This window comes from Pelodiscus sinensis, chromosome 7, assembly GCF_052426305.1.
Source record: "Pelodiscus sinensis isolate ZL-2025 chromosome 7, ASM5242630v1, whole genome shotgun sequence".
NCBI lineage: Eukaryota > Metazoa > Chordata > Testudines > Trionychidae > Pelodiscus > Pelodiscus sinensis.
In genome coordinates this window covers 18,499,970-18,527,723 of record NC_143058.1, presented here as the reverse complement: position 1 = coordinate 18,527,723, position 27,754 = coordinate 18,499,970, and the positions used below count along the sequence as shown (strand labels likewise).

The window sequence follows — 27,754 nt, the reverse complement described above, 5'->3', positions numbered from 1 at the left end:
GCTGCTGCAATTGACCAGCGGCTGACTCCATGAAGCCAGAGGCAGAGCAGCTCTGTCCCGGGCTTCCTGGAGTCAGCCACTAGTCAGTTTCAGCAGCGGCTGAATCAGGACGCCTAGGGCAGAGCAGCTGGGGCGCTGCCAGGTTGGTCCCTGCAGCGCTGCACCTCGGCACTACAGGGACCAACCGGGCAGCACCCCAGCTGCTCTGCCCTAGGCTTTCTGGAGTCAGCCGCTGATCAGCATCAGCAGCGGCTGAATCTGGGACAGCTGGGGTGCTGCCGGGTTGGTCCCGCGGCCCCGAGGGGCAGCGCTACGGGACCTACCCCGTGGCACTCCAGCTGCTCTGCCCCCGGCTTCCCCAATTCAGCCGCTGGTCAGTTTTAGCAGCAGCTGAATTGGGGAAGCCGGGTGCAAAGCAGCTCCAATGGTCCGGCTGCCCGGAGCATTTCCGGGGTTCCTGATGGTGCCGGACCATCAGGAGTGCCGGACCATCAGATGCCGGACCATTGGAGTTTTACTGTACATGCACAACTAACAAACTAATATTCTGGACTAGGAATACTCTGGCTTCAGGCCAGGACATGGAATTAAAACCATTTTGGTGACTCTGATGATTGGCCTCCTGTTAGTGAATTGTCCATTCATTTTCATTATCTCTGCAATATTTGACAGAGTTGACCATGAAATACTATTGTCCTGTCAGAGAGGTGGCAGGAATCCAGGACATGATCTGAGTCCTTCCTGGAGGGACGCACCCAACAAATAGGAATCGAAAACTGTATATCATCCCACAAAGAGCCCTTCCCTCTCCAGCTCCTTCAGCTACATACAAGCACTAGGTGAACTGTTCAGACAATACTGATTCAAGCACTAGCAACATGAAGAGGACACAGCCTTACATATCCATCAACATGCATGACCACAGCACTATCAACAAGTTGATTCAATTATTACATGAGATCAGCTCATAGATGAAGAGCAGCTGGCTAAATCTAAACAAAACCGAAGTGACACCAGGAAAGCATTTTGAAGAATCGAAGACAAGTTAAAGTCTCCTTTGGTCAATTTAGTGTTCAGTTTAAGAGTCCTCTTGGATTTCTCGTTGATAAGCTTTCACAATATTTCTATCATCTCTGATTAACTAAAAGTCTCAATTCCATCCTGGCAGATATCACCATAGCCTCAGTTATTTATGTCTACTGCTCTCAATTAGGGTGTGTCTAGACTACAGGTTTTTTCGAAAAAAGTGTCCTTTTTTCGAAAAAAAACTTCCCCTGCGTCTAGACTACTACCATGTTCTTTCGAAAGTAAATCGAAAGAACGCGGCAGTTTTTTCGACCGCAGAAAAACTCATTTTTCAAGGAACGACGCCTTTTTTCGAAAGTGCTCTTTTGAAAAAAGGCGCTATGTAATGCAAACTGTGTTTTTTTGAAAGAGCATCCAGACTGCCTAGGTGCTCTCTTTCAAAAAAGTGGCTTTCAAAAGTACTGGTTGTAGTCTAGACACTCTTTTTCAAAAGAGATTTTTTCAAAAGTATCTTTCAAAAAAGCCTCTTTTGAAAGAGGCTTGCAGTCTAGATGTAGCCTTGGACTGTAGGAATGCGATATACCAGGGCATGAAGCCTTCCTTGCTTAAGACATGTCAATTAGTATAAACTGCTGTTGCATTCTCTGCAGCACATCAAATCTGTCCTCTGTTCTCAACTTTGATTTTCCAGAGAATTTCAAATCACTTTCATGATCTCAGTCTTCATTTTCTTAACAATTAATAGCTTTGGTCCATCATATCTAAAAGTCCATCCCAAGCTCTGGGATGAAGACTGTGGTCAACAACTCCACGCCTGTAGTGCAATCTATGTGGTAAATGCTGTCTCTGTGGGACACAGAACTTTCCCAGGGAACAATCTGAAACAGTGGCAGAAACTCCCCAGAACCTAAAGACTGTCAAATCTCCCTAGCTTTGGCTCAAAGTGTAGGCTTGATCTTGCCATCTTTAACACAAAACACATAGCTACCTGTACATTTAAAAAAAAAATCCATATCCTCCCCAACCCCTCTCCCTCAAAAAACCCACACAAACAAAATAATTACTAGCCTGAGATTTTCTTGGAAATAGAACAACAAAACATGATTAAGTAATTTTTACCTATCCCCATCAAGCATTGCTTAGATGACAAGTGCACTTTCTAAAGGCTGTTATGATTTCCAACTGCCGGAAGCAGTTATTAAAAAACTCACTTTTTTTCGTTTTCTTTTCTCCAGGTTTTGCTTTTCCGCAAGTGACTTAATTGCTTCAATCCAAGCATCAGCCATTCTTCTGATGCGCAACATCATCCATCGGAATTCTTCGTGCCTTGACATCATTTTGTAGAGGAGATCAAAGTTGGTATGAATTTCAGCCTTTAATTAAACATTAAGTAACAAAATCAGAACTTCATACAGTGTAATTTTCTTCTGTGACAATCTGTCATACTTAAACACACTGTGCTAACACCCCCCATCTGTGCAATGAAGAAAACTATACCACATATTTCACAGGTGGCTAAAGCTTTAATTAACATTTATTAAATGCATAGAGATCTTTGGCAGGAAATCACTATCACTACAGAAATGTATTTTTATTACTACCTTACAGCCTGGAAAATAACGAAGTCATGAGTTTATGCAGAGTTCAGAAACGATTTTTATGTGTACAGTATAGTTCTGTTTGAGTATATGCTTGCAAAGTGACCCTATTTAGGTAATATACGATTAAAATGCACTAGAAACAAAAGAGAAGTGGCCTAAAGCATAATTATTATTTGTCATGAATGACCAAAGAAAGGAAAAGCTAGCCACAAACATTAAGAAAGCAGCCTTAATTGTAAACAGTCCTTCCACTAGAACGGATTAAACTAAAAACAAGTCGTTCTGAAGAATGAAGACAGCTTACATCCACAGTTAGATTAGCAATGTTCATAAACAGCCCATCAAATATCTCAGGGGTGTGTCTAGACTGGCAAGATTTTGCGCAAAAGCAGCCGCTTCTGTGCAAAATCTTGCTGCCTGTCTACACTGGCCACGAGTATTTGCGCAAGAACACTGACTTTGTACTGTACAAAACCAGTGGTTCTTGTGCAAATACTTTGAGGCTCCCGCTCAGGGATAAGTGTAGACAGGCAAGTTAATTTCTTGCGCAAGAAAGCCCGATGGCTAAAATGGCCATCGGAGCTTTCTTGCGCAAGAGAGAATCTACACTGGCATGGATGCTTTTGCGCAAACGATGCCAAATACTTTTCCGTTAAAAGTATTTGCGCGAAATCATGCCAGTCTAGACGAAGCCTAATTATATATCCAAGTACTTTACAATTGGATTATAATGTTTGTTGGTCTGGCGTATATGAGGAAAAAAACCAAAATTTTAGGAAGAATCAAAACACTGAGACAAAACTAAAACACAATCAAACCATTGTGAGCCATTTGTATGAGCCATGTGCTGAGACTCTAGGCCCTTCAGACTTCGTTATGATTAGAAAAAGCTTGCGCTGCACAAATCCATCATTTTTTTAAAATGGACAGTTTATACCAATTCTGAATGGCCACAGAAGATAGTCATCACTTTTGTAAATGTATCCAGTAATATGAAGACTTCAATAGTGCAAAGACTTATACACGTGCTTAACTTTATGTACTACAAATAATCGCGCTGATTTTAATGGTGCTACTCAGTGCACAAGTCTCTGCATGATTTAGATTCAAATGTTTGTAACTTACCGCAATAATGAAGGAAAAGTTGGTAAAATGCTGTTCGTATAGGGTTGCTAGGTGTCCAGTATTGACTCAGACAGTGCAGTATTTTCGCCTCCTGTCCGGTAAAAAAAATTCAGAAAATACTGGATACCTGAAATGTCCAGTATTTTCTGTTTTTTTCATGGCCAGGAGGCGAAAATACTGGACACCTGGCAACCTTCGACACACTCAGCAACTGAGCCCACCCCCTGGACACCCCCCCCTCCCCCTAGCTCCAATCCCCCGCTTACCTGGCTCTGCAGGGAAGCTCCCTTCTCGCTCGACCAAAAAAACAAAAAACAAAAACAAAAACAAAAAACAAACAAAAAACAAAAAACCATGGCCGTGGGCAAAAAAACCTCAAGACCTGAGCAAGGGGAAGCAATGCTTTCTCTGGGTTTTAGTGCTCAACCTCTTCTCTTCCTATCCCTATTCTGACTCTGCATGCAATTAAAAGGGCCCATACTGTTTTAATGCTGTTTTTACTTAACTCTTGGGGTCCTTTTGTTTTTTCCCCTCAACAACTTTGGTCTTCCCTCTCCTTAACAGAATTTTTTCCCCGGTGTTTTTTTGGCGGGGGGGGGGGGGGGGGGGGAGGGGGCGAGGGTGTTCAGTATTTTTGTTGAAGCCATCTGGCAACCCTATGTTCGTATGACAGTATATCCTCACAGGCAGTTATTTCTAACAGAGTAGTTTGTGAGGAAAGGAGAAATAGGACTGGATGACTCTAGTCCAACATTTTTATTGGCAATTACGTAGGTCTAAGCATGTGATTTTTATCTGTGGACTGATTAACAAATTGCTTCCTTGCCTTTACAGCACATGGTAAGCTGAAGACTAAAAATGAATAACTCCACCACTTCTCTCACCATTGCTTTTTGATCAGTTTCTTCATCAGGATTTTTTGCTCTCCAAGGTAAACGAGGACACCAGTTTTCAACCTGCAAAAACAATGGATGGAAAAGTTCTTTTTTTCTGCTTTCAACACATGCAACTTTATACATTTTTCTTGTATTTCCTCTATGTTGTATTTCCCTACAGCTTGAACGGGGTCATAATTGATCAATACAAAGTCAGCCTAAAACAAAGCCATTCGCTGTTGTGATGTGTCTTCTCAGGATAAGACATCAAAGATGCATAAATCGATACCCAAGGAAAAATGTAAGAGACAGAAAAAGCTCTACACATACTTTAAATATAATTTATAGAAGGCAATTTTCAATAGCTGGTTGCTTTTTATTAGGCAAAAAGGGAATAATAAAAAATACTTTGCAATAGGTTACCCAGTTCAAAGGACATGGCTATAAAACCTATAAACTTGATTTTAAAAAATGGACAACTATTCTACCCTGTACGTTTGAGTTCTCCTTTATCCATCTAGATAAGAAATATTATATTGCCAGTGAGGAGGGTCATTGGGAAGTAATGACAGGGAGGATGGTACAGATGACACAGGAGAACACATGCATTTAATCACCAAATGGTACCACAATATCGATGTCAAGACAAAGGCAGGTAATCATAAGGAGTGAGGGATTGTACTATTATAAAAGGAGAGGTATCCGTCATGCCCTCTGTTACAGAGAACATTTGAGGATACACTGGAAGACTTGAGAAGATTCTAGAAAATGCCAGAATGAGTGAGAAACTATGAGTTGAGGGGAATCCCGCCCTGTGGCGGCAGTGGCAGGTGGCATGAAGGGCAGGGTTGGGCGTGGCGTGGTCAAGCCTTCTCCCTCTTGGGCTGCCATTGGCTGGGGCTAGGGGTGGGGCTCCATGTCTCCCAAGCAAGTGGCCAGCAGAGAGTTGGCGGTGGCAGTACCATACAGACTGTGCCCACTGAGGTGGGCGGCTCGCAGGCTGGGGCCCCATGCTGTTCCTGCACCCTTGGGACAGCCTGTCAGGTAGGTAGGGACAGTTGGGGCAGCAGAGTACAGTGGGGGCAGCGCCTTCCAGTCCATTGAGCAGCTTCTGCAGTGGAACAATGCCTTCTCCAAGCAGCACATCGGGCCCAGGGACAAAGAGAAGTGGAGGATACTGCGAGGGGTGGGGCTGGCAGTAACTCTCTGCCCACCGTGCTCCGCTCATCCCTCACTTGGCCTCCCAAGCTGGTGCCCCTCAAGTCTTCCCACGCCCTGCCCTCCCGTGCAGCCCACTCACCCGCTCCATGTCGCCGCTGCATCCTGCTGCCCCTAAGTCTGCTGCACCACAGCTGTGAGCTGTGCACTCAGCTTGTAATAATAATAAGAGGGGAACCATGGCACTAGCTGCTACCCTTGTAGCTTTGTACAGAAGAGGCACACTCCGCGAGAGGAAAAAGGAGGAAGGAGAATGGCTAACCCCATATCACCTAGTACCAGTCTCCTCCTGGTAACCCTAATTATTGAACACAATGCCAAGGGGAAAGCCCAAGTAAATGTTACTCTTATGAGTCTCTTGAACACATGAAAAGCACTGGGGATCCAAACACAAGCCTCAGTCTGCTCAGATTAATTCAGCTACCCTTGAGTCAGACTTGATTGAGGGCTTAAAGAGGTCTGAGCTGAAGATGATGCCTAAGTGACAGGCAAGGGGGTGGTGCTATCCACAAAGATCAAGAAAAAGTGGGAAGGAGAATTTGGGAGTGAAAAATTAAGAGCACAGTTTTAGTCCTGGTTTGCAGACAGACATTAACAAATCCTACTCAAGCCAAAACTCAACCAACAGAAAATCCTTCTTTTGCCTTAGTGGATAATGGCAACAGAGTGAAAGCAACAGGACTGACCACTCACTAGGTATGCAGCAGGAGAAAAATGAATTAACTATACATGCTCAGGAGATGCCCAATAAGCAACTGAGGATGGGGAACCAGATAATCTCCCCATATTAGAGTATCATATTAGAGTACCATGCCATCCAGTTCAAAGGGTAGTAGGTACCCTGTTGGTGGGAGGAGGGGGAGAAATCAGGCCACATTTAAACTTTTAAGTTAACATGCTGAGCTCTGAGAAAGGAGAGGAGTTCACAATAACATACAGCTTTTTACTACAGAAATAAAAAATAAATGAGTTGCTCTCCCCTACATATGGACATCAACATGCTATTGATTTTTACTAGCCCAGTGTAGAGGAAATATGTAGAAAAGGGGTTCCCAACTGGGGGGTACGAGTACCCCCGGGTGGTACAAGAAGCTTGTCAAGGAGGTATGGGGAATATTTGGTAAATAACTAGATTATCCTAATTGAAAATTCCAAAAGTAGTAGTGTTAGTGAAAAAAGTTGTGGATTCTAAAGTCTAGAATTTATTTCCTTTCATATTGAAGAGGGGGTATGGGAAGGTTTACTAAAAGCCAAGAGGGTACGGGGACCAAAAAAGGTTGGGAACCCCTGATGTAGAATCTATACTTTTTGTTGTTTGGGACATCAGAATGTTTGGGTAGTACAAAGATCTGAGCACTGAAACATCAATAGTTTAAGGGCATATTCTTCCCTAAAAGAAAATACAAGTTATTAAAGGAAATATATTAATTTGGTGCAAATAGAAACAAGTTTGAATATTATGTCACTGGCCATTTCCATACAAGCAAATTCTTCTCTGTGGTGGAATGGTACTGTATACAGGCTATTCTTGCTACATTTTATGTTGGTGGATTAAAAACACTGCTGGTACATTGATGGCCTGTGCTCATGCATGCACTTGCTATTATTCCCTTACTCTTCCCTCTCCTGCTCTTGCTTTTTTTGTTATATCCATTCTTGTGGTTTGTCTTAAATTATACGGCAGAGCAAACAGTCAGGGTCTATACTACTATGGCTCTGTAAAAGGCCCAGTATAATGGGGCTTCTCCTAGTAAAAGATCTTATCATCTACAAGAAAGAAGATGGGTGAGATAATATTTTAGTGAACCAACTTCTGCTGGTGAGAGAAGTTTCATACTAACACAAAGCTTGTCTTCAAGTTTATGAAGTATACTCAGAGTTTCTCATCTCTCTTTCACCAATAAAAATAACGCCTCTCCCACCTTCTCTCTCTAGTATCTTGAAGCAAAAATGGCTACAATACCACTACTTAGTATCTACTATAATGGATATAAATAACAATCAGGTGTCCAACGCAAATATCACATTCAATACTCAATATGATGAGGTGTTTATATCTTCAATCCTCTCCCACAATTATTTTGACTTCTATGCAATTTGCTGACAATCTTATTATTGTCTGCAAGGTATAATACAGATTATTTTGAAATGGCTTTGCAGTTTCTAGCTATTCAAATAGCTTCTCTCAGAAATGTATTCTGGGTTTAAGGTTTCTGCAGCTACTGAATGAGCAGTGAAGAATGTCGCTTTTTTTCCCCCCATGCCCATTACTGTGGCACTGGAGAGACTTATAAATGTACAGAAGGGAACACAAAGTTATATGCAGTTTTCCTTTCCTAATTCAGTAAAGTGATTTCATTTTCTTTTAAAATGGGATTATGGTGGGAAGACTGGGCAGAGACAAGCTGAAGAACTAGGTTTTATGTTTTTTCCCTCTAAGCACTGAGACCATCTTAATTTTAGACTTCTCTAACAATGAGTTGTGGACCATCGGCACAGAAAGCTTTGTCTCTTGAACATACAAATTTCACTCGAGACTGGTAGTACCATTGCTCCAGTGGATGTCAGATGTTGTGGGAAGTCCTTATGTGCAGTTGCTTATGCCAGTCTCATGGAAGGATTTTAAAAAGGTGATGTATATTTGGTGGAAAGGGGAATATATTAAGCATTATTATGCATTGTTAAAGCCAGGCAGAGGAAAATATTGCTCACTGTTTATGGCAAATATCTACTTGAGAATTTGGTGTTACAGGACTGCTTATATCTGAAATGTGGCTTACCTAAGTATGCCTAGCCAATCTCCATTGCAGAAATTGAAAATTTAGATACCTTTGCAAAGTATTCTGAGAGCTATAAATACAAACCAAATTATCAACGAAGGGAAGCAGTGCATTCATGGAAGCAGTGCATTCTGAAGAGAGGTCTGAAAAAAACGTGCATGTTCCTCATACTAGATTATAGTAGGGATGTTAAAATGCACATAATTAAGTAACCGTGTAACTGCTGAAAGTTCAATTACAAATGGGGCAGCAGTTGGCCCAATGGGAGCTGGTGCGCATGGGGAGCCAGCTTTTAAGCTAGCTCCCTGTATGTACCGGGAGCCTGCATATAAATGAACATTAACCCAGGCTCATCGGTTAACTGTTTGCATGGTTACATCTTCGCATCTCTAGATTATAGATTTAGCTAGGGGAAAAAGAGTATATCTATGTCTATTTTATATATATAAATTGTATTAAACCTATGTAATGATCTTTTAGGTGGAATGGTAAAAAAAAAAAAAAAACTTAAGCAGGATCTTTTCCCTGCTACAGTAATTAATTTTAATATTTTAAGATATCTGCCCTCTTCCCCCAATCCACCACCAAATTTGTCATTCAGCTTTTCACCCATATCATAAACCATCAATTCTCCATCATGACCCACTTTGACAAATTACTCTGTGCAACACCATTTCCAAGTTATCTTTAGCAGCCAACACAGCTCATAAATCCACACCATTGTAGTAGTTATTAGAATTTCATTTCATGCTTGCATTCACAAACATTTAAGCTTTCAACCTTTGCTGTTGGGCATTAATCATGGCATTAATCATGAGATTAAGTATGCTGAATTTAAACTCAAGGTTAATAGCATGTTCAACCAATATTAGTTTTACATACTGTCAAAGGAGAACTCTAAAAAGCAAAGACCTTTCTGTCAGTTCTTCCCTAACTACAAAAACAAATTGATAAGTAAAGAACTGTTCCTCTGTTATACTACATATAGCACAAACAAAACAAAAAAATCACACAAATTCATCAATGTTACTTAAAAAGTCATTTGAAATAGTCTGCAAACATCCTAAATCCTTGTCAATCACTCAATCTCTTAAGCTGCCATGGTAATTACAATGGAAGCAACATGTACAAATTGAAGGGCATTAGAAATATATGTCATCTGGTACAAGACTGATGGAACAAATCTCTTTTAGTGAAAGGAAAAATAAATTAGTTTTCCAAAATATTTCAGGTAGCAGAAAAGCCTATTTATAGAAATAGAAGGAAGCTAACATATTTAAATTATATATTTACATACACTCACAATGGCTTAATTATGAAATTCATAAATGAGTCAGTTTTATTCTACCTTATTTCTCTGGCATTTTGTAAATGTACAGTTACCTAATTAGCATTAGATAGCTCTCCTATCATTTATTTTAGATTGTATGCACATCCATCCTTCCAGATGTAAAAGGCTAAAAAACCAAGATGTACTCTGCCCAAGAATACATGCTGCATAAAAACCATTTTGCTTCATATCAAATTGCTTCATATTGTTTAACATTTTACTTAATAATAGTATCTTATTTCAAAGCAATGGTCCAGTGAAACTTACTTGAGTCACAAGTTATTCAGCTCAAGGTAGGTGAAGTTTTATGGCATGTGTTATACATGAGGTCAGACAAGATTGTTTAATGGCCTTAAAATCTTCATGTTTCCACCTAGCTGTGATGGTCCAGGGCTAGCCAACTGACCTGAACTACATCAGTACTATAAACTAATGTATATAATAGTGAGTTTCATATTCTATGCATGTCAGAGAGCATGCTCTTTGACAAATCTAGGAAATGCTGTAAGATCTGTAGGAGTTACAGACTATGAACATACAAACTAAAAGACTTGAAGAAAAGAGCTTGATGTAGAGCACTGCAAATACAATGGAAAAATCAGAAACTGCATGACACTCACATTGTCTAACACTATTTTAAAGCCTTATAAAAAGGACAAATAATGACAAACCAACAGGTGTTGAGACATCTGGAAAGATGCAATGGAACATATGCAGACTGGACAGTCTTCAGCAGCTGTTGGTACATATACGCTTCTCAGAATAAGTGTTGTCTTCATTATGAGTTAAATCAATAAGTCCAACCAAAGTTTATTACCTAAGTTTTGTAATTAAACCAATCCAGCCTCAAGGGAACTGCTTTCATTAAATATAATCACAGTTGCAACTGTTATCAATGACTGCTTATCAATTAATTGGTTATTGATTATTGACAAATTATTGATCACTGATTGATTACCAATAAGGTTATAATGGATCGGAAATTAAACAGGACCCAAACTTATAATGCACTTTAAAAAAGGCTAACACGATTCAGGAATATAAGTTACATTTTCCTAGGTATATACTTACAGCTAATTGGCACTGCTGTGATAGATGGGCTTTATGTAACTTAGGCCATGTCTCCACTTACTGGAGAATTGACGCTCTTTTGATTGACCTTCCAGGCATCGATTTAGTGGGTCTAGTAAAGACCTGCTAAACTGAACGCTGAGGGCACCCCTGTAAGTGTTAAGTATCAGAGGGGTAGCCGTGTTAGTCTGAATCTGCAAAAGCGACGAGGAGTCCTGTGGCACCTTATAGACTAACTGAAGTGTAGGAGCATAAGCTTTCGTGGGCAAAGACCCACTTCGTCAGATGCATGTAGTGGAAATTTCCAGAGGCAGGAATAAATATGCAGGCCAGGATCAGGCTGGAGATGACCAGGTGGATCCAATCAAGGAGGATGAGGCCCACTTCTAGCAGCTGATCTGGAGGTGTGAATTCCAAGAGAACAGAAGCTGCTTTTGTAGTTAGCAAGCCATTCACAGTCTTTGTTTAAAGACTGTAAGTGTTGGTACTCCTCATGACAGCAAGGCGTAAGGGAAGTTGACGGGAGCATTTCTCCTGTAGACCTCCTGCTGTGGAGATTGCACCAACCTCAACTAAAGGTACTTTGATTCCAGCTACATTTACATAGCTGGAATTGCATACTTTAAGCCTACCTTCCCCCTGGGTAGACCTGGCTTTAGATTGACTTACAGCAGTGTCTACACCATGATTTGTCGATAAGAGACATGGTAGCTTACCTTATGCTTCTCAGGGAGGTGAAGTACAGAAATTGATGAGAAAGTGCTCTGCCATCAATTTAGCTTGTCTTTACCAGACCTGCTAAATTGCATCAATCACAGCAGTGCCAATTTAGCTGTAAGGATAGACAGGCCTCAGAACAAGGAGGTAATCATTGTATTCTACTCAACATTTGTGAGGCCTCAGCAGGAGCATGGTGTCCAGTTTTGGGAACCTCACTTTCCAAAGATGTAGACAAACTGAAGAGCTCAGAGTAGAGCAACAAAAATGATAAGAGATTTAGAAAAGCATAAGGAAAGGTAAAGGATCCATTTTTCTCCCTGGCTACTAAAGGTAGGATAAGAATTAACTGGCTTAATCTGCTGGCAAGGCAGATTTAGGTTACAAGTTAGGAAGAAGCTTTAATTATAAGGTTAAGTACTGGAATAGATTAACAAAGCAGGTTGAAAAATCCCTATCACTGGAGTTTTTTTTTTTTTAAATAGATCGGACAAACACCTGTCAGGCATGGTCAAGGTATACATGTCCTGCCTCAGGAGATGTAGTTGACCTCTTGAGGTCCATGGCAGTGCTATATTTCTCTAAGATGTGAAAGCTCTTTGTGACCTCATTCATTAATGCTTATAAATGCCCCTATGAAGTAAGCAACTCATTTTATGAATGGGGAATATAAGATGGAGAGATCAAATAACGTCTCGAAGGCCATACAAGAATTCAGTGAAAGCTGCAAAGGAAAGTTGCCTGCCACACTGTGTTTTAGTCAGCAAATGATACCCGCCTTCAAGAAGTTAAACAAACAATGGTAACAACATGGGAGGAAGAAGCAAGCTGGAGGCAAAAGTAATGGGAAAAGCCATATGTCTAATGTAAAAAACAAAACTCAAAGAGAAAACCCCCACAAATTCAAACATCCAAGAAGTCTTGATTTGCAAGTTTCAAGGAGGTACTCAATACCTGTAACGTAGTAGGTAGGAGGAGAGAACAACTGAATTCTATAAGGAGAAAACCATTGAAAGCATTTCATTAATTAATCTTCATGTGTTCATTACCGGAAATTTTAGCCTTTTTACCACACCACTGCCTGAAATCACTGCAGAGCAGTTACTAATAATTAAGACGATTTACTAGATAACAATGACTAATTGAATTCAGAAGCCATGAAAAGCCAAAGACTTGACAGTCTTGACTACATTAGAGCTTGGTACAAGCTGCAAACTGAACTGGAGATCGTGCTAAGCTATAGCTATCTCCACGTATTGCTTCTGGTATACCTTTCACTGACTCACCTGGGCTGCATGAGATCAATAAGACTTGCAATGAATTTTCAGGACCTCTAGAAAAAACTGTCTCTGAGCAATGACTGAGCTTCAATTTTTGAGAATACACTGCAGAAATAGTTGTGTTCCCCAGGTGGCTACCCCACTTAGGTTTATATTCTAAGTATTCTCTGGGTTTGCAACAAGCCTCTTCCACACCTTCCAGACTCTAATGCTTCAGGAAGCTGTACTGGAAAGTATGGGAAGATATTGAGAGGGCTATGCACCTAGACCAGCTGATTTAAGCACCATGAGTGACTAACACTTCAGATAAAACCGTATGGATTGATTGCTGTTTACATCTGCACTATCCCACTGGTAAGAGTACAATTCTCTGAGGCAAACGTATCTACAGGGTTCGAAATATTAACAGCACTCTTTGGTGGTATTTTAGTTTTGTCTCCTCACAGAACTCCTACTAAAGATATGTTTCCCTTTTCCAACATGAATTGTACAAGTAAAATTACCATAAATATTTAATCCTTTTTTGTAGGTTTTATGCACTTGAAGACAGACTTACTGACCTCACTGAGGTAGATAAAAAAAGAGCATGTAGACCCATCCACACCATAACTTGAGTAACATGGATCTGATCGCCACATATCTTTCATCCACTGAAACAAAACAAAAATAGACAGTCTGTTAGGTGTAAGGCTTGTGTATATCTATTAATTTTGTAGAGCCACGTTTGCATCGGAACTCAATAATTTGGGACAGGGAAAATATGTCAGTACATTACACAAGACTAAAATCAGTACAGGTTGCATCTCCTAAATCTGGGACTCTGGTTCAGCAACATTCATGGTCCAGCATGACCACAGCCATTCCTGGATAAAAGAGGCCCAGAGCAGGAGAGCCATCAGCTGGGAGCCCAGTGCAGCCCTGCGAGACTGGTAGCAGCAAGGCCGCAGCAGCCTGGGCAAGGGCAGGGCCGGGGCAGAAGTGGTGGAGCGCAATTGCGGCTGCTTGCCACCTGGCAGGAAGAGTAGGACTATGGCAGCCCAGGATGGGAAGCCTGGGCAGGGCCGCGTCTGCCTGGGCAGCGTTGAGACCTCAGTATCCTAAGGAGCAGTGGCTGCAGCGTGAATGGGCCTGCCTGAGGCCTAGCAGTGGGGCCGGAGCTGTGGTTGCAGGAGTCCGGGAAAGGAAGCTGAGCCCTGATGGGTGCCACACCAAGGACATCCAACTTGTAGTGATAAAAACTGTGGAAACAGTACAACAGACTAAGAGACTTGAGTAGAATCTCTCTTTTAAGCCACTAACCCTAAGTCAAGTATCCCACAGTCACCATGGATGATTACAATAAGCATTGACAACCAGATAAGCACAGAGACAAAAGACTGAATGGAGATTTGCATACTCTCTCTAGGTCAAGCTTGAGGCTTGTAGGTGGCAGGACCTTGCTTACAGTGCCTCTGGACATGCTGCACTTGTTCTGTGGCCAAAGAAAGCACTTCAGTCCCCAATGCTGTCAGTCTGGCTTCTTTACACAAGCAAAGAATTCACTTAATCTTTTAAAGAAGAACTAACTAGAATTAGCAATTTAATATTCAAATGACAAATTATTTAAACAATGAGTGGCGCTGTAGCACTTAAGAGACTAACCAGATGTCACAGGACCACTTGTATTTAAAGTTACAGAGTAACATGGCTACCCTTCTAAGATTACTTAGCAGTTTTGCAAAAGTTTTTCCATGTTATTCAAAACTGAAGTCACCAAGCTCGAATAGCTTAGAGAGAGTTTTATTTTTAGAAAAGCAAATGTACAATAAATATTTATATTTCCAAGTACAGTAAACTTCCAATAATCCGGCACCTTTAGGACCCAGGGGGTGCCGGATTATCAGATATGCTGGACTATCGGAAGAGGGGGCTATGAGGGGTCTGGGATGGGATGGGGGGATGCCATCCCAGACCCCTCATAGCCCCCCCTTCCGATAGTCCAGCTCTGCCCCAGGCATCCCCGATTCAGCCGCTGCTGGTCAGTTTCAGCAGCGGCTAAATCTGGGACGCCTGCGGCAGAGCAGCTGGGCTGCTGCCGAGTTGGTCCGGTAGCACCGCCCCTCGGTGCTGCAAGACCAACCCAGCAGCACCCCAGCTGCTCTTGGGGACGCCTGGGACAGAGCAGCTGGGGTGCTGCCGCGTTGGTCCCGTAGCGCCGCCCCTCGGCGCTGCGGGACCAACCCAGCAGCACTCCAGCTGCTCTGCCCCAGGCGTCCCCAAGAGCAGCTGGGGTGCTGCTGGGTTGGTCCCGCAGCCCCGAGGGGCAGAGCTACGGGACCAACCCAGCAGCACCCCAGCTGCTGTGCCCCTGGCTTCCCCGATTCAGCTGCTGGTCAGTTTCAGCAGAGGCTGAATCAGGGAAGCCGGGTACAGAGCAGCTCCAATTGTCCGGCTGCCTGGAGCACTTCCAGGTTCCCGATGGTGCCAGACCATCAGAAGTGCCGGAACATTGGATGCCGGACCAATGGAGTTTTACTGTACTTTTATTGATTTAGCAGACAGTTTTTAAAAATCTCAGATTCTCTCTCTCTCTATATAAAATATCTTAATATATAAATAATAGAATCCATATCTGAAATAGTTTTGGAAATTGCACAATCATATTCATTTTTATGTATCAAGCAAGAGGAATTTGCATTTTTAAAATCACTAGTCAATTTATCAGCCCTTAAAATTACAATTTTTTTAAGAAATGAAAAAAATTCTACCAGAAAATATCTATCACTAACATTTTTTAAATGTTTTTTAGTTGGAGTAAGAAATTGAACGTTTTCAGTATTTGCTAATTAAATACGTATAGATATATCCAACAAAGCAGGGAAAGGATCTTGGCCCAATGTGTTTACCATCTACAGCTCTGGTTGTGCACAAAGTTCAATAGTATTATTCACATGCATATGATTATTCACATGTAGGACTGGGGCCTAAATATTTTTAAATTTCATCTGATATGTAGTCAAACTATTAAGTTACAGAATATCAAGATATATAATAAGCACCCAAAATACTTAGGGATTATGTGTTGTTTTATCCCTTTTCTTCCAAACAGTTATACTATAGTGGTTTCAGGTATAGAGTGCCAGATATGCAATTGTCTGTACTTGTTTTCTGTGAATTCTTCAAGTTAACCTCAATTGCTTACGTCTATAAATCTTCAATAGCAATGGCCTCTTTCAAGATACCTGATTTAAGACAACATTAATGCAGAGATTAACAGAGGACCATGTCATGGATCCCCATGCTTCATGAGAATTGGCTTATGGATATGAATATGTGCAACTCAGGATGGCTCTAGACTACACCCTTTTACCGGAAAAAGCTACACAAATTGCGCAATTTGTGTAGCTTTTTACAATTGCTTTTCTGGAAGAGGCTTTTCCGCCATTTGGCCCCATCTAGAAAGAGGGCCCCTGAAAGAGGGTGTTTGCTTTTTTGCAAATGAAGTGGACGAGCAAACGCGTTCCCTGGACGTGGTGGAATTTTCCTGGTATACCTCGAGTATCCTGGAAAAACCCACTAGTCTAACTGTCGCCTTAAAGATGCTTTATGCAAAACAGGTCATGTAACATTTTTAGAATTACAGTCTGCTGAATCTGTATATCCTATTTCTGTGCATGTATCATTCTAGCATGTGAAATCAGGAATATGAAAAGTGTGAACGTGTTTTTAATTCTAAATGTGCTAATGAGGGCCACTAGTGATACTTTAGAAATTTAATGGCTCAATACTCAAACCAACAGTATGAATGATTTTATTTTTTCTGTAAGCCCAAACTATGATTGGTCCTAGAGAGACATGTGATCATGCCAGTTGGTACTGGAATCCATCATTATTCCACTATTTTTCCAGGGAATGGGGAGCCTGAACAAAGGATTTCTGTCTCAGGGGAAAGTCTGCTTTACATTCCTTAAATAGACAAGTCTTTTGTCTTCAGCTGGCTTTTGAAATTCCCCTTCCCCCAGAAGATACAAATGAGAAGACCTGGAAATAAAGAATTGCAGTGAAAGTCAGAAATACATCAATTTGGGCCTGAGATAACTGTTATAGGTAATAATTTGCATGTAACAAGTATCTTAGTGTGTTGGAATTAGCTGGTGTGGATTTTTTTTTTTTGGTTCAGTAATTTACTTTGATCTGTTTTCACTTGGAATGAATGAAATCCTACTTTTTATATTTAATAAAACCACTTTTATTTTCAATATATAGTAATAGTTTCCTGGGGGGAAGCAATCTCTGTGCATATCTCTCTTTCATTAATAATGAGGGTGAACATCTTTATGAGCTTTCTCTGGGTAAACTTTTTATACAAGGTCAGAGATTTATTTGGGGTTTGGTTCCCTTTTGGGGGTGGGTCCCTGAGTGCTGTCAGTGGCTTTAGGGTGCTCAGTGCTCTGGGAGCTGAGCCCTCCCAGAGTTGAATTAGTTCAGCATCTGTATTTCTCTGCGGTGCAGGTGGGCAAGAAGGTGGGCATCAGTGGCTTGATCAGCACACCGGGGAACAACCCAAGGGGGATTTCTGTGATCCAGCCATCTCAGACCACACTTACCTTTATTTTGCCCTCACAATGAGGGAAGCCATCCATAGGAGGCAATTCACACTGTTCCTGGGCTCCATTAATGAGATCTGAAGAGAAAAACCAACAGAACATAGCTATAATATTGATTGACACTTTTGGCAGATACTAACCCTATTCCTTTGAATTTCGGAATCACTGTCCAAACTCAATGAAGAAACAATACTGTAGTTCTGCAGTCCAGCAGAAATGGACAAAATGCTGGGGCATAAAGTAATTTTTACAACTCCTGTTAAACTTGAAACTAAATAAGCACTTTTCAAAATATTATCTGAACAGCATGGGTCTGATCCGAAAGCCCTTAGACATGCAAGTAGCCTCACTGAAATCCATAGGTATGATTCTTACCACAGTGACAAGAGTATTTCCACTCAGCTCAGGGGAGTTAAGCTGCTGGTAAGAGGACAATTAGGCCTAGCAGGACTTTTTGCATGCATGAAGGATCAGCCCATGTTTGAACAGTGCTGAGTACACTGTTAGAGCTCAGTAAATAGTAAAGGCTGCATATCTATAAACCAGAACTCTCTGGGTCAGACAATGGATGTTCCAGGATCAGAGAGTCCAAGCCGGATACAGGGAGTGAAGGAGCTGGAAGCACAGTATGATGCAAGGGGTGGAATGGGAGCCCAGTGTGTGCAATCCAGCTGGGCTGTCTAGGGGAGTTGGGAGCCTGGTTCATGACTCGGCTGTGCTGGGGGAAAGCTTGAGTGGGAGGACAGGAAGCCTAGTGTACGACTCAGCCAGGCTACCTGGGGAACTGGGAAGCCCGGTAGGGCAGCAGAGCAGGTGGTGGGGCCAGCAGCAAGGGGACAGAAATGACCTCCCTGATCCCGCACAATCCCTCATCTTGGACTAGTCAGGGGCCGAAGGGGCCGGACCAGGGAGGTCCAACCTGTGGTAATGAACATCAGCAAGTTTGGTAGGAAAGTTAATTGTCTTTTCAGGTTACAACAATGGATAAAAAATAAAATTAATTCTTAAAGATAGTACCTAGGATTGCCAAGTACCGTCTCAAAAGTATAGCATTAAGTCAACTTTGGAGCCACGTACTGAGTCAGAGGGAGGGAAGGGGGCAGCAGAAGGGCTGATACAGCCATCTTAGGCTCAGGGGAGAGCATGGGGCTTGTTCTGACATCCACTGTCCTTTCCCAGCCACTTGATCCTGTTTCTGAGCAAACAAGGAGAGCAGCAAAGGAGGAGCATCTCTGGTTGCCCGTGTGCAGTAGCTAGCAGAAGACAGAACTGAAGACACATGCCTGCTGTCTTCCCCCAGCTCAGCTGGATGTGACATCTCAGCTGAGGTGTTGGACAAATGGTATGGTTGCCAAATGAATACCTCTCAAACACAGCAGTGGTTCCCTAACTCTCCAACAAATAGTACCTATGGTCAGAATAAGAACCCTATAAGTGCCTTTCAACAAACCTCCATTATCATCTCATTCATATGACTCCCTCTTTGGAGGGACATGTATCAGCAATCATGTTCCACTCCCTGTTAATATATAGTCCAGGGAACCTAATTACTCAGATTCAGGGATGAATCCTGGTCACATATGCTATGACAAAGACTCCTCCTCTCTATTGAAACTCATTTACTGCGGTAATACCAGCAGAAACTATTCATATAATGACAAACACCAACAAAAAACATCCAAATGGCACACAACCAGACATACACAGATGTAAAAAATGAGTTGCGTTTCAGTCTTATTCTTCCCATACTTCCTCTTTGGTCTATCATTTTCATTGTATTGACCTGTTTTAATGGGTATTTTTGAAGCATGTAAAATAGCGGAGAGTGCTGTAAAATAATACCTACATGCAATGGTAGGTATTTCTTTAGTACCTTTCGTCTAAGAGAACTGTTCCACGAACAGGGGTTGGGAAGACACCGACTACTGAACATGAACAGCAATTTAACCCAGCAGTTGGAGAATGAAGTCTAAGGCTATGTTTGCACTAACCAATTTTGTTGCCAAAACTTATGTTATGCTGATACCCAAAAGTCGACCAAACTAAACAAAACAAAAATAACCAGAAAGTGTTCATACCTGTGCCCTCTATTGAAAGAGCTGCACTAGGCAGGGGTCACAATCCCTTGACTCCTCCCACGCTCCCCTGCCATTCAGGCCCCACATAGAATCATAGAATACTAGGAATGGAAGGGACCTCGACAGGTTATCGAGTCCAGTCCCCTGCCCTCATGGCAGGACCAAATACTGTCTAGACCATCCCTGATAGACATCCCTACCCCACTCCTGCATCCTACCTCTCTCTTAGACTGCCACCCCACGCTCCAGCAGCTCCCTCCTGCAGACTGAATCCCTGACCCCAAAAAAGGTTTCCCACCCCTGTCCTACAGCCTCTTCAGCTGCTGGGCATCATATGAGCAGCTCTATGAGCTCTTCCTGCTGAGGAATGTCAAAGCAGCCCAGCAATCTCTCTCTCTACCCTTGCAGCAGCAGTCTGACTGTGGCTGTGTTCCTAGTGCAGGGCAGAACAGGAGTATTCCTATGACTGACTGTTCTTTGTTCCCCAAAGAAAGCAGCTCATTCAACTGTCAGACACTTCCTGGAGCTAGTAAAGGGGAAAGGCATATGCCTGCAGGACAGCAGAAATCAAAACACTGAGCAGAGAGATCAGGGCAGGCATTGTGGGATATGGGCAGAAGTCAGTTCTGACCACAAAGCAAGCAGCAGCATCTACACTGGCTCTTTGTCAAAAATAAAGGGAGGGGGAAAGAAAAAAAAAGTCTCTTATTGGGTGGAAGTTTGTGTCACCAAATTAGGCATTTTTCCTGACAAAAGTTGCATTGGAGTGTATACGTTGTGGTTAGGGTTGCCAGGTGTCTGGTATCCTACCGGACAATCCGGTATTTGAGCCCTTTGCCCAGTAAAAAAAATAAATAAATCAGACAATACCGGACACGTGCAGTGTCCGGTATTGTCTGATTTTTCTGGCTGAGCACCAGACAGAAGCCTGACATTGGCAGCCCTGCCCCCACCAGGCTTCTGCGCAATCACAGGCTCCCAGCAGCGTTTGCGGCCCCACCTCCCAGCTGGTTGTGATCGCCACTTATCCCACGGTTTTTATTCCCCCCCACCCCGAGCAAAAAATACCGGATGTCCGGTATTTTTTGGGAGACCATCTGACAACCCTAGTTGTGGTAACAAAACTTGGTAGCGCAGACAAAGCCTAAGAAAATGGTTTTTCAGTCTCTGCTATAAACCATCTAGGAGGCAGACCAGACCTGCCAATCAATAGCAAGGGGAAGAACAGCTCCACCTTTGAAAAGCTCACTGCATGTGATATTTGCAGCGAAGAAAATCTCTAACCACTGTATTTTGGCAAGCAATCTTAAATTAAGCACGATGAGTAAATAGCAGCAATACTTCCACAGAGAATTGAGTACCATCAGTAATCCAAACTATTTCCCAAATTAACAGCCCATTATGGGGGCTGGATAGAAAGGCCTCATTCTCTAAAGAGAAACCTCCAAGTAAAGCATGCATACATTTTCCTAATAGAATTTAAATTGTGGTGGGATTTAGGTAGGTTGAATACAATAACCCAAATTAAATTTTGACTAGGCTACAGTAGTAAATACTTTCCCTCCTTCCAAAAACTGCTAAAAGACATTTAAGGATTGTAAGTGGACAAACTATGAATTTTGTATCATCAGACTGGCATACCTCTGACAGCATGGTATATTATTGCACCAACCTGGTTGACTTTTGCCTTAAAAGGATGACTGCCACCATCTTGTATAATCCAGATGTTTTTCCTTTGTAATCAAGACATCTTGATTTTGATACAAGAAATGGTCTAAGATTAACTGCTTTTTTCAAAATATTTTCTACTGAGGCCTATGAGCGTGTAATTTGTGATGGAAAATTTATATCAGAATAATGGATCTCCTCAGAAGTTCTCTTTGAATTAGCTGATAAATTATGTATTGAAAGAGATGTACCGAACTTGGCTAAATTGGTGGCACTAATTAGATTTTATGTTTTCTAAAGCTACAGTCAAAACGTCAACCATTCAGTCAAACGTAATGAAAGTCAAAATGTGTTTGCTTTCACAGTAGAGAAATAATGGAGCACAGGCTTTTTTCATATTTGTATAGTTCTTGACTGTTTTTAAAGCATTCCCTCTCCCTTTCAAATCTTGACACACATATACCAAATTCATGGTCCATTTTGGCAAATGTCATGGTCTTAGGATTTTAAAAAACAAATTTCGTGATTTTCAGATATTTAAATCTGAAATTTCATCATGTTGTAAATGTAGAGGTCCTCAATCAAAAAAGGTGTGGGGAGTGGTGGTTACAAGTTTATTGTAGGGTATGTTGCAGTACTGCTACCCTTACTTCAGCACGGCTGCAGGTGGTTGTTCTGCCTACAGAACTGGGCAACTGGAGGCCAGGATTTCAGCTTTGAAGACAGACACCACCAAGACCAGTGCAAAAGGAAGGGTGGTACAGTATGGTATTGCCACCCTTACATCTGCACTGCTTCTGACGAGGCACTGCTTTACAGCTGGGCATCAGACTAACAACCAGAACTCTTCAGTATCCCAGCTCTGAAAGCAGAAGTAAGGATGGAAATACTGCAATCCTCCCACAGCCCCAAAATGACCTTGTGACCCTCTACAACTCTCTTTAGGGTCAGGACCTTCAGTTTCAGAAACACTGGTTCCTGCCCCACCATCTCTGCCGGTAGGGGAGCCTAGACTACTCTGCCTTGGCAATAAATGTTGATGTTTGCCTTGTCCAAAGTGCAGATTTCTGGCCTGTCTCAAATCTGGTGTGCCCAAGAGTCAGGAATTGTTTTGCATCACAATGCAGATTAAGCATCGTACACAAGACCATGTCAAGAACACAGGACAAGCAACCCTGAACTGGTACTTTTGTCTCTGATAAGCAAAAAGTACAGATGCAGCCATGAAATTGTCAACTAGGCATATAGTTTTAAGCAACATCCTGAGTAAGATGTACCCCAAATAGGGTACTGGGCATTTTACGGATCCTACACAATATGCAATCAATTGGTAAATATTATTAGAACGACCAAGTCTCTCTTTGCTATAAAATGGGCTTAGTAAGAACAAATGATGGGAAGGTGAGCAGGATCAACCCACATGTCCTGCTCAATGTAACTAGACGTAAATAGGCCCTTCACACCGGCGACCGATTGCATGGCGTTTCATTGTGTGGGAAGAAAAGGAACCACAATCTCCTTCCTGGTACTGTAAGTAGCATACGGGTGAAGTATAAGTGAATTAGGCTTTATTATTGTATATAGTAGATCTTTTATTAATTGCTTTTGCATTGTTTTACGCTGTATTAATTGCTTTAGAAATTTAAGGTTTAAATTGTATAGTTATTGTTTTTAAGACTTGTAAAAGTTAAACAATTATGTTAACTGCTTAAAGCTTGCAAGAAGAAAGAAAGTGGTTAAGTAGCTCTGGCGTGTCCTGGTTTCCCTTGGATCTAAAATAAATCAAACCACACGACACCACCCCAGGGGAATTTATACAATAAAGTGTAAGGACACAGAAGAGCAGATTTCTGTGGGGGAAAGCAGATTTCATGGTCCATGATACGTTTTTCATTGCTGTGAATTTGATAGGGCCTTACTCATATATGAATACATTGTGACCGGAAGTTATAATCAGTACAGTATCAAAACTGCAATCTTTTCTACAAAAGTAACTTTCTGTGGGCAGACAAGTTGCATTTCTTTCAGAGGTACATTTCCCGCTAGTATCAAAGAGATAACCATGTTCGCTGTTCTTGCAGATACAAACTAAGAGTCCAATGGCACCTTAAAGACTAACATTTATTTGGGCATAAGCTTTCGAGGGCAAAACCCCACTTCAATAAATAAATCGGTTAGTCTTTAAAGTGCCATAGACTCCCCACTGTATTTTTATATAGAATTTCAGTAATGTAGCTCACTGAATAAATATGCTCGTCCAATAGGCTTTACAAAGAGATAACAGTGTCTCCAAATTCAAACATTCAAAAAGCATGAGCCACGGCCCCACAAAATTATGAGATTAAGAAATAACTTGTCTACTTTCTGTTTGTATGCTGGTATCATAACCTTTAGTGTTCACATTTTTAAGCTTTTCTCTGCCACCTTAAGGGCTAGAAACGGCAATGAAATCCAGGATTCTCTTGTAATCATGTGAATCCAGCATCTCTATCTAAGAAATGTAACATACTGTGCATCAGTTTTATCTCTGCCAAGTTTGAGTAGTGCATCAGCTGAAATAGTTCACTCTGAAATGTGAACTCCTTTATTCCCCACATTCTTTTTTCCTTCTTCCCCTTCTACCTCTTAAAATAAAACATTCCTTAAGAACTTGCTGTTCAAAATAAAATCCCATATTTCAGAGCCACCATTTTAATTGGGGCTGAGTCAGCACCCACATATCCACCCTTGCTCCCCCAGATGTCCAAGCACTCCCTGCCCCACTGCAGTACCAAGAATCCCAGTGGGTACATACACAGTTACCCATAGCTTGCCACTCAAACCTCTCTCTCTCTCTTACCATGGATTTACCTAACTACAATTGCCGAGTTTTGTTCAGAGCTTCAGGTTATACTTTCCCTCATGCTTGTACGTAAACAGGAAACTAGACTCTAGTTTTTAAACCAGAAATCTGTCTGTACTGAGAAAAGCTATACATTCTGGCTAAAAAGATTGACTAGACTTAATCCTTCCTAAAACTGATCTTGCATGTATTACCTGCAAAGAATAGGGCAAAAATTTCAGCTGATTAAATTCATACTGGACTATTGTACCCTCTGCCCACTGCTAAAGATTCTATCCTTTGTATTGAGGAAATTCACCCCTCTCAGTTTTACAACAGCTACTCCCTGAAGTTCTGATTTGGGAGGGTTCTTGTCTGGCTACAGGGCCCCTCTCCCTTTTCTCTCTCTTTGTTCAGAATGCATATGGGGATTGTGATCCACCTCCTCTAGTCTCCTGGACAACTGGCTTCAGAAAAACCTCCCCACCCTTTCAGTTTAAACATTCTCAGTCTGTAGGATGAGAATACTGCTTAAGTTTTGGAGACCCAATCCACTCCCATGCTTTGGTTGTTTGGAGTCAGGCCATTTGATGGAGGCCATTTAAACCCATTCGAGATCCAATAAATGTTTGGTAGTTTGGAAGGTGGGCGAGCCTGCTCTCCCACTTGCCATCACCCTTTCCCCCCAATATAATATTGAAGTCGGGGCCAACCATTTTAAATCCATGTGTGTATGCGTCTTTATGCTTGAATGTGTGTCTTTATGCCTGATCAAAACGCTACCTGAGTTTCCTTGTCGGTATATCTTGAAATGCCCGTTTAAAGTCCTAGGGCTGGGTTTATAGGAGATGAGGATGTAAAGTTTCTCCTGAAGTTGTTTGAGTAAAGAGTTGATGATATCCCCAAATTCCTGGGTGAATTGTAGTGTGGGGTCCTTCTCTGAATTCTTTACAGTATAGATAGTGTTGGATTGGCCTTGTTATCACAGTCACCACTATTGAGGACAATTGTGCCCTTTTGTCTGCTGGTTGATCACTATCAAATGACTGATTCTGGAGACTGTAGAACTATCCTCTTGCTGGTGAAAGGAATGAGGTGGATGTGACATTTGTTATGGATTTCAGCATAATTTTTCTGAAGCAATCAATATTGTAATCAAGTGTGCGCTTTTGTCCATTATAAAGTATTCAGTCAGATTATTCTTTTTTCTTATGACTGTTGGTGGGGACATAGTAACCATGGATGGTGGTAGTTTTGTTGTGAAAGAATACTTTGAGGCAGAGACATTGAAATAATTATTCTAGTTTCTCATGTTAGTACAGTTTCAGGTTCGGTGGTGATAGAAGTTTTTTCCCCTCAGAGTACACACAATTCAGCTCTGGTTAGTGAATGATGATAGTGTGTCACCGCTGGGTCCTAGTGTTATAGTTGCTCCTGAAGGTGCTGTTGTGTGTGTTGCTGCAGGTAAGTTTACTGGATTTTTTCCTACCAATATATGGAAGTATGTGATTATTTCTTATTTCTGGAAAATATAAGCTGCAGGAGAAGGGTCCTCAAGTTTTCTGAATTTCTGCAGAACTTTTCTGCAGAAATTTGGAGTTGTATGAGTATACTCAAGATTATAGATGGTGAGTCTTCTGGTGACCATGATTTGTTTCTTGCATTTGCTCGCAAGTAGATGTCACATAAGGTTGGCTTCCTTTTCTTCACTTTGTGGAGTTTTCACTTCAGATGGTAATTCGATACTGCTGGTTATAGTGTTGTAGCCATATTGGTTCCAGGATATTAGCCAGACAAGGTGGGTGAGGCAATGTGATTTTCCTGGGTGACTTCATTAGAAAACCTAGCGATTATCTTGTTTAATCCACATAGGGGTTATTGGGGCATTTAATGCACTGGATGAGGTATACCACATGCTGTAATACATGTGTGCTCTTACACAGAGAGCATAAGGAAAGCAATGACTATGAACATTTTTATTAAAGGATGAACTACAGATTTGATAGAACTGTGCTTTACATTCAGACAGTGTAAAATTGTTCTTGTATGCTGTTTCTACTACTGTTGGCTATCACTACCTCAGAGTCATCTTATACATTTGTACATTAACATAGCATTGAAAATGTGTAAGCATGTACATGGATTGCAGTGTGATGCAAACCACTATAGGGATGTCTGAATTTCACACTTTCACTAGTTTATCTTATGACATTTCTTTTGCGAAACTGAGATTTGCTGTCTTCCTATTAGCAAGGAGTTATAGGAAAGGTGTATGAACATTTGCAAGAATTCAGTCTCTTTTAAACAGTACCTGATCCTGCCAGGTACTGTGTCCCTTTAAATCCTGAAGGCTTCAGGAAAAATGTTGAGAATATTTATTATTACAAAGCATTACATACTTAAACTAGGTCTAACTTCTTTAAGTTTAAAATTTGAACGTTTCAGGTGGTCAGGATTAGATGGTCATGTCTAGCCATTTAACATATGTCTCTCTCTATAATTTTTTCACATCACTCTGCATCCATAGGAGCCAAGCCCCACTAACCCGTAGCCTGGCCCTCCCCAGACCCTTCATGTAGACCTGAGACTGCCGCGCTGTGGCCCTGACCCAGTTCTCCCCTCCACAGTGGCTGGGGAGAGAGCTGTAGCTGTTGTGGCCTCAGCCCCAGCTCTCCCCAGTGGCCATGGGGTGGGGGTGGGGCTGTTGCAACCTCAGCCCCTGGCCCTCCCTGGCTGCCGGGGAGCAGGAGGCAGGCAGGAGACTGGGGCTGGCATGGCCCTGGCCTTCCGCAGTGGCCGGGACTGCCTACCCCCCAGAGAGAGGGGGGCTGGTGAATGTAGCAAGCAGAGGGTGCAGTCCTCCAGTATTTTTAAAATATCACTTCTGTTTTCAGCAACCAGTGAGGATTGCTAAGCCAGAGCAACTGTGAGAGACCCTCAGAGTGGTGGAACACGAGGTTCACTCACCACGGCCAGGTTACTAGCCTCTTGGCTGGCTCCCCTCTGCACGGGGCTCCTGGGCTCCCCTTTGGATAGCTGCACTGAGCTCCTGGTTGTGCCCCACACCCAAACTCCTGCCCCCCGCCCTTCCTGGGCAGCCCTACTGTCAGGCTCCTGGGCCCGCTGCCAGGCCGTCCCTCTACCTCCCAGTCCCTCGGGCAGCTGAACTGTTGGGCTCCAGCTCTGCCACCAGGCAGCAGTGGGGCTGCTGGGCTTCTGGTTCTGCTGCCGGACTCCTGGTTCCACTGTCTCCTGGCACCACCAGGTAATGTCACCCGTGGGTAGCAGCCCCACTCCTGGGCTTCTGGTTTTGCTGCCTACAAGGCAGCTCCAGCCCTGCTGCAGGGCTCCCAGCCACTAGCCCTCTACCGAGGCTCTCTGGTCCAGGAACATCTGTGGACCTGCCAGAGCAGCGATTCCCAGTTTAGAGAGGTTCAACTTTACCAACCCAAAAAACGATTTTTGCAATTACCTTGTTAAAAGGAAAAACAAAAATTGTGCCAGCATATATTTTACAGTGCTGTAATTTGTATTTCTGGCTACTATAAACACAAGTAGAATTAAAGCAAATAGGTAGG

At 42.2% G+C, this 27,754-nt stretch overlaps 1 protein-coding gene across 4 annotated transcripts in view; it reads right to left on the bottom strand.

Annotated features, from left to right (window-relative positions):
• The window catches only part of MGAT5 (alpha-1,6-mannosylglycoprotein 6-beta-N-acetylglucosaminyltransferase), a 269,340-nt gene that overhangs the window by 105,581 nt on the left and 136,005 nt on the right, over positions 1–27,754 (bottom strand). For all 4 annotated transcript variants that reach the window (XM_075933279.2, XM_075933275.2, XM_075933276.2 and 1 more), the window contains 4 exons: positions 17,610–17,686; positions 13,584–13,673; positions 4,637–4,708; positions 2,238–2,399 (listed from right to left, as the gene is read on the bottom strand). In XM_075933279.2, the coding sequence (XP_075789394.1) occupies positions 2,238–2,399; positions 4,637–4,708; positions 13,584–13,673; positions 17,610–17,686 (401 nt within the window). The remainder of the gene's footprint in view (positions 1–2,237; positions 2,400–4,636; positions 4,709–13,583; positions 13,674–17,609; positions 17,687–27,754) is intronic.